The sequence below is a fragment of the Castor canadensis genome, chromosome 13, assembly GCF_047511655.1.
Source record: "Castor canadensis chromosome 13, mCasCan1.hap1v2, whole genome shotgun sequence".
NCBI lineage: Eukaryota > Metazoa > Chordata > Mammalia > Rodentia > Castoridae > Castor > Castor canadensis.
The window spans coordinates 106566220-106578325 of NC_133398.1; the positions used below are offsets into that span (position 1 = coordinate 106566220).

Here is a 12106-nt window from a genome sequence, read left to right on the forward strand (position 1 = left end):
CAAAATTCAGCATCCTTTCATGATAAAAGCCCTAAAGAACCTAGGAATAAAAGGACCATACCCCAACATCATAAATGTTGTAAATGACAAACCTACAGCCCACATTATATTAAATCAGGAAAAACTAAAACCATTTCCTCTAAAATCAGGAATGAGACAAAGTGCTCACCATCTCTCCACTTTTATGTAGTATAGTGCTTGAATTCTTAACTACAGCAATAAAGCAAGGGGAAGAAAAGATATTCAAATAGGAAAAGAAGTCAAATTAGCCCTATTTATGGATCATATGACACTAATCTTAAAGACCCTGAAGAGTACTAGAAAACTCTTAGATCTCATAAACACATTTTTTTATAACTTGCAAAGTAGGAAGATAAAAGTCAACATACAAAAATCAAGCTTCTTGAGCTACAGGTGCTGCTCTTAATCCAACTTTCTCTGAGCCCATTCCACTTCCATAGGAAGTGTACTTTCCTGCTTTCACTCTCACTCTCAAGAAAACTCTGCTACTTTGCAAAAAAAAAAAAAAAATTAGTAGCTTGTCTATACACCAATTACAAATACGCAGAGAAAGAAAACAGGAAAATAATCCCATTCAAATAGTCTCAAAAAAAAAAAAAAAACCTAGGAATAAACCAAATTCAGGAGGTGAAAGATGTCTACAATGAAAACTATAAAATACAAGAAATTGAAAAGGACACGAAGATGAAAAGACCTCCCATGTTCATGGATTAGTAGAATTAATATTGTGAAAATGGTTATGCTACCTAAAGCAATCTACATGTTCAATGTAATTCCCAGTAAAATTCCAAGACATTCTTCACAGAAATAGAAAAAAAATCCTAATGTTCATACAGAAACACAAATGACCCTAAATAGCCAAAACAATCCTGAGCAAAATAAATAATACTGGAGGTATCACAATTCCAGATTTCAAATTATACTACACAGCCATAGTGGAAAAAAAAAAAAAAAACAGCATGATGCTGTCACAAAACAGACTTGCAGATCAATGGAGTAGAACAGAGAACCCAGAAATAAAACCATGTAGCTACAGACACCTGATTCTTAACAAAGGTGCCAAAAACATATGTTGGAGAAAAAAGAGCTTCTTCCACAAATGGTGCTGGTAGAAGACTTTATAAACCAGACCCTTATCTCTCACCCTGTACAAAAATCACTCAAAATGATTCAAAGACTGTGGTGTAAGACCTAAAACTTTGAAATTGCTAGAGGAAAATATAGTGAAGATCTAGGTGCATGCAATGAGTTCCTCCAGGCAGGCAGTCTCCACTTGAGCCACATCTCCAGCATGAGTTTCTCAATTGGACTTCAAGAGCTCAGAAAATAAGGGCAAGAATTGACAAATGGGATTATATCCAATTAAAAAGCTTATTAAGCCGGGGGCTGGTGGCTTACTTGCTGGGTTTCCTGCATCCTCTGCTCCAAATGCCCAGCTGAAGGACCCAGCAAGCCAACAAGATCCAAAGATGGTAACTGGGCTAATGGGGGGTTTGCAGTATGTCACAATTCCAACAGATGTGATCAGAATGGCGTTTGAAAGGAACATTACTGAGTTAATGTTGTCCCTGAGGCTGGCTGACAAGAGGCTATGGGGAATGCTGACCACCTGAATCATGGACAGCTTCCCTCTTACTGGTAAAACCAGGGCGCTATGCTTACCTGGATAGACTGACATCTTTTAGGAAATGTGAGATTTGGTCTTGAAGATGTGAGCGTGGTCCTTTGCTTAATGATAGCGACACATACTAAGAAATGCATTGCTTGGCAAACTTCCTTGTTGTACAAACATGATAGATGTCACCGGGTGATAGGAATTGTTTTGGTTCCATTATAATCCTATGAGATCATCATCGTATATGCAGTCTGACACTGAGGGGCTTGGGGTGTGGTGGCAACAGTGCTTGTCTAGCAGGTGCTGGGCCCTGGGTTCAATCCCCAATTCCAAAAAAGGAAAAGAAAAGAAAGGAAGGGAGGGAGGGAAGGAAGAAGGAAGGAAAGAGACCTTCACAACAAAAGAAATAATTGACACTGCAAAAAATAAAAAGTATTGAGATGGGCAAATGGCTCAAGGCCCTGAGTTCAAACCACAGTGCAGGAAAAAAAAAAAAGTATTGAGAAAAGAAGACAATGGGAAGGAAACACAATCCAAAAAGGCACATACTTTAAAACTACTACAACTGGGCGCAGTAGTTCATACCTATAACCTCAGTTACCTGGGAAGTGGAGATAGGGAGGATTTCAGTTCAATACCAGCTGGGGCAAAAAGTTAGCAAGACCCCATCTCAACTAACAAGCTGGGCAAGGTGACAGCCAGTCAGGAAGCATAGGTAGGAGAATCATTGTCTGAAGCAGGCCCTAGACAAAAATTCAAGACGCTATCTAAAAAAAAATGCCACCTTTCACAAACACTTGAATCATGGTATACTGAGTGACTTAGTTTTCTTTTACTGGCACTTGATTTGGAATGAAAACTCAGAAATGCTCAGGATGTAGGTATCTGTTTATTAAAGCACAGTCTGCAAACCTGATTAATAAATGTATCAATAAGTAGATCGTTTTCCTTGAAGAGACCTGTACAAGTAAACATTTTGCATAGATTTTTGATAGCTCAGTGGGAACATGCACAGATCCTCACTAGGCACAGGTGGATAAAGTTACGAAAAGAACAAAAATAACTACAAACAAGGTACAGCCTGCAAACAGTGAGGGCATTTTCTCCTGAGACACATTTACTTTCTGTCACAATTAGCACTTCTGCTGTGGAATAAAACGAGACTCTGAAGAGAAGGGGACGACATCAATCATCCCGCTCCTCTTTCCCCTGGGGTTTGGTCAGCAGGCGTGGCACCCGTCCTGGTACCCCCGCCGTCCCTCCCCACTCAGTCCAAGAAATTCTGGAAGACATCGGCCATCTCCACCCAGCTCTGGAAGCAGGCCAGCCCCTGCTCCCGGATCTGCTTCCGCCCTCTGTGGGTGATGACTTCCCCGTTCTGCTTCACGATCACAAGCTTGGGGATGGCGGTGACGTTGTACCTCTTCTTCAGCTCACTGTAGGAGAGAAGAGGGGACCGCGGTTAGGGAGCAAGAGGCCTGGTACCTGCTGGGCAGTGGGCTCCTTCTCTGCCTGTCCTAGCTCCCCTCACCCACAGAAGTCTGCAGTGACACAAGTGTCCTCACTCTGTCCTGCCCAGCACTAGAGCCAGTGGCCACACAGGGCACTCAAAAGTTAGCAAAGTACTCAGGAACTGAATTTCTCATTTTAATTAACTGTTAATTTAAACATCTGTTGTTGTTGAGGTACTTGGGATCAAACCCAGAGCCTCCAGCATGCCAGTTAAGTGACCTACCTCCACAGAACTACACTCCCAGCCCTGCTATCTTAAATGAGAAGGAAGCCACTTGAGGCTGGGGGCTCCACTATTGGACAGTGCAGTTGTAAACCCACAAATAAACCTAGTTAATTTTTTTATATCCTACTCTCAGGAAAAGAAAACTATCCGGTAATTATAAGTTACCTGATAGTTAAAAAGTCCATGAGTTCTAAAAATAGTTAAAGCCTTGTTAGACTTTCCACCTTGCAGATTCAGTGAGGCACCAAGACACATGGTTGTGGAAGAAATGTTTCAGACTCCACCTGCCTTTTCATGGTTGCATGTTCTAGACGCTCTTCCCACTATGTAGCTTAACTCTATGAGAATGACTGCATTGACTTATTGTAATCAACCCAAATGAAAGGTAGCTGTAACTCAGATTCCCTTTTTTTTTTTTTTTTTTTTGGCAGCACTGGGGTTTGAACTCAGTGCCTCAGGCTTGCTAGGCAGGTGGCTCTTATCATTTGAACCACTCCACCAATCCACATGTTCTGATTAGGGAAAGTAGCACCTGCCTTGCAGCTCACAATGCTCCCCATGACCTTCATGTAACCTTCCAGAGGATTACCTCCCTCAGGCAGGGCAGTGAGACAATCCCTTTCTTGTTTACAAGCCAGGTGCCCAGGACCTCACAGGTGACAGTAACCTGATTTCCTCCATGGGTAGCCCTAAGGATTGGACCACATCCCCACCAAGGTTGCTTCCCAGAGCCCAGGTCAAAAGACAAACTCTCACTCAAGCAGGAAAACGTACATACTCCACCCCCCAACTCAACCAAGAATATACTTTGTTTTCAAACACAGATGGAGCCCTGACAAAACCATCGTGTTCTCTGTCACAAAGGAATCTTAATAAACTTCAGTTGATCAATAGTACACAGATGACTTAATCAGACCCTCATTAATAGAATTGGAAACCAATAAGAAATCATTTTTAAGAATGAGTTTAAAAACTGAATAACTGAAGGTAATATGTGAAATAGCCAGGTAGATTATAAAATACTTAGAACAATATGAATGTACAATTAGGCCTCATACCCAAGGATTCCATATCCTTGGATTCAACCAACCTCAGACTGAAAATACTGAAGAAAAAAATTACAACTGTACTGAACACTGTTTGTTCTTGTCATTTTTCTCCAAACAATATGGAATAACAATTCTTTATATAGCATTTACCTCATAGGTGTTTTAAGTAATCTAGAGATGATTTAAAGTATTCGTGGGGGCATGCATAGGTTATATATAAACACTACCCCATTTTATATAAAGGACATAAGACTCCATGGATTTTGGTACCCATGGGAGATCCTAGAACAAATTTCTCTTGGACAAGAAGAGTTATAACCATACTACAAACCCCAAACAATCAAACACACTTAGAAAGCTATAACCTAATGCCAGGAGCTGGTGGCTCATGCCTACAATCCTAGCTATTCAGGATGCAGAGATCAGAAGGATCACCAGTCGAAGCCAGCCCAGGCAAATAGTTCACGAGACCCCCATCTTGAAAAACCCCATCACAAAAAAAAAAAAAAAAAGAGTTGGTAGAGTGGCTGGAGGTGTAGGTCCTGAGTTCAAACCCCAGTACTACCTCCCTCCCACTCCCCAATAAAACCACTTTGGAAACACTAAAATGTGAGACTGAGCAACAGAGAAGGAGGAGACACATGAGCATCAGGCATCACGTGGGTCTAGCTAGTACAGAGGCCCAGTGTAGACTTGACCCTTGATACCTTGTAAGGAGGACTCTTGTCCACAGAACAAGTCTGTTTCCCAAAGAATCAGTGCATACAGCCTCCACCTCAGTCACTCAGAAAACCATTTTCCATGGTGTCCATTTCACAAGGAGAGAAAAGGAAAAGTGGAAGAAAGAAAGATGTAAACTTATAAAAATAATCATACAAGCCAGGCTCCAGTGGCTTACACCTGTAATCCTAGCTGCTTGGGAGGCTAAAATCAGGAGAATCATGGTTCAGGGCTAGCCAGGTCACAAAAGAAGACTCCATTTCACCTGGGGTGGGGGGGGGGGAGAGGAGCAAGGTAGTGGGGGAGAGTGGAAACTGGGCATGGTGGTACACCTGTCATCCCAACTACAGCAGGAAGCTTATAGAGAATCGTGGTCCAAGCCATCCTGAGCAAAAAGCAAGATCCTATCTCCAAAATAACCAGATCAAAAAGGGCTAGAGGCATGCTCAAGAGGTAGAGCACTGCCTAGCAAGTGTGAAGCCCTGAATTCAGACTGCAGTACCATCAAAAAAAAGAAAGAAAAAGAAAAAACTCACACATAGAAAAAAAGACACAACTGGAGACTGCTGTGCTAACCTGCATCTATAGAGGTGACAAACCAAAGCCACTGATACAAACCCAGGTCAAACTGCAGGTCTGAGGACACTGGACCCTTCACAAACACAGCCCACCAAACTGAAGCTGGGAAATAGCCAAACAGAGCCTACACAGGCCTAGGAACCACGCAGCAGGTACGAAAGGTATGGCACAGATGTTTTCCCCCAGTGTTTGAAGAATCCCATACGATGCCTGAAATTTGAAATGTCTAAGAAAGTGACTTTTCTCAAAAGCCTAAAACCAAAACATGAAGAGCAATGACCCAAAGAGCACTTTGCATAATGACTACAGCAAAGTGGCCAGTTGCCAAATTGAAATTCCTTGGTAGTTTTGGCAAATCAATTATTCAGTGCCTGTGCTCTGAGCGGCAGGGTGGGACAGGGCAGCACCTACCACGTTCCAGAAAAGGAAGCAAACAGTCCAGCTGCAGCAAAACCTGGAGGGACTCTCTGTACTCCCGGGGACTCGGGAGCCATCTGCCAGATGAGGAGGAGTCCCTGACAAGCTTTTGGGGGGCAGGAGGCAGCAAGAGAATCCAGCTGCTGGTTGCCACAGCAGCATCTTCTCCAGAGTCGCTAAAGGCATCCAGGGCCCACCCAACATCTGCATTCTTGACAGGTTCCCAGGTGAATGGCAGTACCATTCGAAGTCTCCAGATAGCAGCATCAGCATGACCCAGAGATCCATTAGAACTGCAGTCTCCCTGACCCTGACCCTGGGAGGGAGGAGATCAAGTTGGGGGTTTTTTTTGGGGGGGGGGAAGAATGGGGAGGAGCTTTTTTGGTAGGACTGGGGTTTGATCTCTGGGCTTTGTACTTGCAAAGCAGGTGCTCTACCACTTGAGCCACAGCTCCAGTCCATTTTGCTCTGGTTATTTTGGAGATCGGGGGGGTCTCACCAACTATTTGCCCAGGCTGGCCTCAAACTGAGAGCCTCCCCATCTTAGCCTCCCAAGTAGCTAGGATTATAGGCTTGAGCCACTGACACCTGGCAGAGATCGGGTTTAAAAGCCTGCCCTGCTGGGGTCTCACAGGGCTTTCTGCTTCCCACTGCCTGGAGAGAGAAGAAGTGCTGAGGGAGGCTGAGGACAGAGTTTGCTGCACTTTCCTCTGGAAACCTCCATTTCCTAGGACGTGGGAACTCAGAGAGCTAGTTAGCCTCCTCGCACCTCAGATTTCTCATCTGCACTACAGGACAACAGATCCCACCTCCCAAGGCTGTTCTTAGGATTAATGATTTATACGTAATCGACTTAGCAAGAATGGTGTTTACCACATAAATATACAATAAACACCAGCTGCTCTTCTTGGGTGAGAAGAACCTACCTCCAAGTACAGCTGGGCTGACTGCTCAGTCAATAGATCCCTAACTAGAGTAGCTAACCAGGACATGGAGCAGTTGCCTGTGTACTGAAAAAGAGGAAAGTCTGAGGATGTACCATGTGAGATGCTGCAGCCACTCTGTCACCATGAGGAGAGACTAGATTTGCCAGTCAGTCATTGCCTGTAGCCTGAGCATCTATAATCTCTAGTGTTAAGTGCTTTGAGTTACTGTGGCTGTTCGTCTAATCAGTGAACACTAAATCAAGTTCTGAGAGCAGGAGGAAGCAAGGCAAGCTGGGCTTTGAGGAACACGAGGGGCTTGAGGTTGTCATTTGCCTGTTTTCCCTTAATTTCAGAGGTGCCCAGTGTTAGCCCTCAAGTCATCATCCTGGCAGACTCTGCCTGTAAACAAATGCATCCTTGGAACTGCAAGGGAGAGGCCAACAGCCACCTTCCCCTGACATCCTCTTAAGCCCTCTGGACACCGTGCTATGTCCGCAGAGAAGAGAAGCGCTTTGGAGGGGGGCTTTGGAGGGGGGCTCATTGTCATTGTCTTAACTCAGGAACATTGTTTTTTTTTTTTTTTTCGGTACTGGGGTTTGAACTCACGATCTACACTGTGAGTCACTCCACCGGCGTTTTTTTTTTTTTTTTTGTGAAGGGTTTTTTCAAGAGAGGGTCTCGTGAACTATTTACCTAAGCAGGCTTCAAACCGCAATCCTCCCAATCTCTGCCTCCTGAGTAGCTGGGATTACAGCAGAAAGCCACCGCACCGGCTACTCAGGAACATTTTAACCATTTAGGGAAAATCCAAGAGCCCCGTTTGTGGTTGTCCTGTGTGCTGTTGCAACGTCTGTCCCTCCCATCATCAAATCCAGCCACATTCTTGTCCCTGATAAAAGGGCTTCTGGGTTGCTATGGCAACTTCGGACTCCAGTTTCAGCTGAAGACTGTTGCCAGGCAAATCTCTCTAAAGCACTTTCTCTTGCTTACTTGCTCCAGCCATCTATTAAACACATACACAGTGGGTCCCAAATTCTAAACCACATCTGGCTTGGTCCTGTGAGCAACAGGAATCAGGGAACCCCCAGAGAGTTGGAACAAGGCAGTGCCAGACCATAACTATCTTTGAACCAAGCACCAACTCAATGGGGAGCACAGCAACCTGGGAGACCAGGAAGTGGCAGTTAGCTTCTTCTGCCTATAGGTGCACTGAGGTCATCACCTGCTTCTAGCCATACAGGGTGACCTGAAGGGTCACCACAAGTGATTTCCCTGGAAGTGGAGAATTTTTCTCTCTTTCTCCCTTATGCTCAGATGGATCTCAAGAAATACAGGGGATAGCAGATTACAAGCTTTAGCTCTGAGGGAAGGCAGCACAGGCTTCCTTCCCCACTCACCTACCAAGTGGAGCTTCCAAGGTACCAGTGGGGTGCACATCTAACAATTTCCCCTCAACGCTTCATGCATTTTTTTTGGCTCATAAACCCAGCGTGGGATAAGCAGAATTTAGGGTGTAGCTCCAACAAGGCCCCAAGAATATCTACTTTCTAGTTTACATACAGCAGTGAAGAGTTAACAACATTCAGTCCAGAAAGGGGTGGGACAAACAGCTAAGTTCACAAAAGAACAGTCAGTCTAAGGGTGAACACCAGATGACCAGACGGCCAGGCAGAGATGACCAGAGTACAGTACCATCATCTCAGGCTCCCAGTGCTTTATCTGCCTCCAATTGGCTGCACTGGCTGTGACCAGATCAACAGGGGACAGAGATTTATGCATGCAGCTAAAATGATGCCCTTCCCCTGGGCATCAAGGCCCATGGCCCTGGGGAGAACACTGGCCAGGGTCCCCCTAGCCAGAAGAAGTAGGCTGTGCCTCAGTGGCATTTCTGTAAAATGGTACAATAGACCAGAGTGCTGTCCACAACCAGCCTACACTGCTAGGAGCCCTTTACTGGATCAGATCAACCCCACAAACACTTAATGTGTGTCACTGTGCTTGGCAATAAAACAACTTGCCTCCCATCCCCCATGGGTAATCCCAGAACTGGGCTCTCCCAGGGCCTGAGTTCTTTGCCTAGTAACTACCATCAGTGCCTCACTTTCAAAATAAGTGTGTACTTTCAAAAGCTGCATGTAAACTTGATTGCCACGCAACTCCTATTTTAAAACGCAGCACCGAAAGTGACTCCCTAACTTTGGCAAGGTTAATCAGCTGTTATTTAGATTTATCTGTAAGACTTTTATCTCCTGCTGTGAGTGACGCCGCCCATCCCTCTGCAACTGAGCAGCTTCTGGCCAAGCTAGGAATCGCCACAGCAGAGCGTGTGTATAAGAAGATAATCGCACTTCTTCCGGTTCATTAAGCTTCTATGGAATTTCCCAAAGTAAGCCTCATTTTTCGTTTTCCAGAAAGAATTGGGGGGTAACACCACAACTAAATGATAAACCTAAGAGACCAGCCTCAAGCAACACCCACGCTTTCACATCTGCACGTGGAGTGAGGGGCTGCGCAATGCGCTTTTGTGACGTGTGCTTTAAAACTAGTCGGGACTCTTACATCCCACACTGGACCATCAGTACCCAGCCATACGCCCCCTCCCTCATCTCCCGGAGCCCAAAACCAGAGCGAGGGAGGCAGGAAACTCCACTCCGATTCCTTCTCAGATTCTGGGAAATCCAGCCGAGCTGGGGATCCCTTCAGAGAGAAGACTGCAGTCGCTCCAAATCTGCCTCCACCTGGCTCCTCCTATATTAACAGCAATGAAACTTACGTTCATGAACCTAACGCATTATAGTTACAAAATTCTATCACTTCAGGTAAAAGCGAAATCGCGAACGTGGCCAGCATCCAGCTTCCTCCAGCCTTGGCCATCCCCCCCCCCTCCCGCCAGCGCACCCCTACCCTGTCCTGCGGGCACGATTGTCACCCTGGCCTGCTCCCAGACCCTGGGCGGGGGTCTTTCTGCGTCTCCTCCCGATCACTGACTGGAAAGGAGTTAGAGAGGAACATCCGAAAGCCCCAGGGTGCAGGAAGGTGGGATCTGGGGCCCCCAGGCCCCGCACTCACTGCCGGTAGGGGTCGTGGAAGGGCAGCGCCAGCCAGGCGCCGTGCATCTGGCGCATGAAGTCCCGCATCTCCTGCGCGCTGCCGTCCGCGGACACGAAGACCACCTCGAAGGGCGCGGGCCGCTTGGCTTCGCCCACCAGCGCGGCGTAGAACTCGCAAAGCAGCGGCGTGAAGTCGCGACTGGGCGCGCACCGGCCCGCCGCAAAGTACAGAGCCACCACCTTGTTCTGCAGCGCCACATCGGCCTCCACCGCCCTGCCCTCGCGGGTCATCAGGCGCCGCCCGCCCAACACGTCCACCATGGCGCGGAAGGGAGGCCACCTGGTGACCGAAGATCACCTGCGGGACGCCTGTCACCAGCTGGCCGGCGGCAGTGAGCGGCTGTAGTGCTCCGTCCCTCTCCGCAGCGCGGGGCGCAAGACCCGTCCAGCTGCGCCCGGAGCTGGGGCCTCGCCCGAGCCACGCCCCTGCTTGAAGCAACAGTGTCGCAGCCGCCGGAAGGACGGTCACAGACACCCGACAATCCAGGTGTCTGACCCGCTCCAGAGCCGCGCCACCCTGGCAACCCCGCGTCCTCCAACCCTCGAGCGCTCCACTCAGTCGCGCCCCGCCCCCGCACCCCGTGACTTTCTGGGTTTCCTTCGCCACCGAGTACCCGCGGCAGCGCGCACCCTCGGGTCCTACCCACCTCCTCCCGCACCCTCCCGCCCCACCGCAGCCCTGCTCTCTCAGCCTTGCGGGCCCCGCCCGGTGCCCTTGAACCCTACCTTGGAGCTCTTGCACCAGCCCATCGCTTCGGAAGGGTGGAGGAGGAAGAAGAGGAAGAGCTGTTAGGTCTGTACCAGGCATGGACACGTGCTGGGGGAACCGGGGCTTTGTTCTTTCTGGGTGTTTGCCCCGACAACCCATATCCTGGCGTCCTGGAAAAAACTGGGGGCGGTTCTCAATGTTGCATTTGCAGATCAAGAGTATTAATAGAGCGGGCATTGTGTAGACCCTGGGGTGCCCGTAGTGAGCTTCCTCTCGGGCTGGAGGAGGAAATCGTGTGGGGGAAACATGTAAGGACACGCCCAAAGAGGTAAATAATGTATAAATACAATGTTTTTTAAATTCAAAATTAATGCAACAAAGCATACATTGAACAAAATGTTAAAAATTAGAAACAACGAAGGATGCCAGAATGGCACGGTGGTTATTTTGAGGTGACGGCACTTGGAAAACAGCAAATGTGCGGGGAAAGTTTTCTCTGTGCTGTCTTCAGCTGCCTAACTGTATTATCACAATCTCTCTGAAATTTCATTAGCCAGGGAAGATGGACCCATCGCAGGTCAGTCAAGACAAGCTGACGCCGCTCTGGACACACTTTGTCACAACCTCTCACATCTCCCTCACCTACTCCTCTAAGGAACCCGTATCCATCTCCAATAAAGGGACTACGTCCCCTTCTCCCCCTATTAAGACGGTATAAACTCTCTAATCTCATCGCTTTTTTTTTCCCGTGATGCCTTCATGCAAGTAATATTAAGTTACTAAACCTGCATGCCCTTTGTCCTATGAATCTGCCAGGTATCCCTTAATTTAATGGACCCACTGTGGAACCTGAGAAAGTTCCGTGAAAGTCCCTCCTCCCCTACAACAGGATCCATCCGCCCAGACTTGGAAGCTCACTGCTTCCAAGAATCCTGACCTGTCCCAGGCCTCCAGCTTACTTTCCATGGAGGAGAATAAAAAATAAAGAAATAAGGAAGGTATTTGTACATGCTATAACAAAAAAGAGAAGAGCTATAGGGAGGAGCACAAGTTAAAATCCAGGGGTCACAGAAGTCCAGGAAGGTGAGAGTTGAGTTTCCTGGTCGCAGGCTCCCTCCTGTTTCGCCAGTAATTGAGGCAGAATAGGCAAAGATTGTTCTCCCCGGCTCAACCAACCAGTCCGATGGGCTGTGCAAATGCACCTACACAGGGAAAGCTAAGA

General features: G+C 47.2%; 1 protein-coding gene across 1 annotated transcript; it reads right to left on the minus strand.

Annotated features, from left to right (window-relative positions):
* Positions 1-2511: 2511 nt before the first annotated feature.
* Positions 2512-10823, minus strand: Nxnl2 (nucleoredoxin like 2). Its single transcript, XM_020183705.2, has 2 exons — positions 10135-10823; positions 2512-3072 (listed from the first exon to the last, which is right to left on the minus strand). The coding sequence occupies exons 1-2, from the start codon at positions 10434-10436 to the stop codon at positions 2904-2906; spliced, it is 471 nt and encodes a 156-aa protein (XP_020039294.1). The 5' UTR covers positions 10437-10823; the 3' UTR covers positions 2512-2903.
* Positions 10824-12106: the final 1283 nt, after the last annotated feature.

Bases quoted from the DNA above. Each gene is read 5' to 3' on its own strand.
- Nxnl2 (XM_020183705.2), bottom strand. From the start codon at position 10,436: ATGGTGGACGTGTTGGGCGGGCGGCGCCTGATGACCCGCGAGGGCAGG. The intron at 3,073-10,134 runs GTGAGTGCGGGG...TCTCTCCTACAG, and splicing joins TTCCACGACCCCTACCGGCA to TGAGCTGAAGAAGAGGTACA.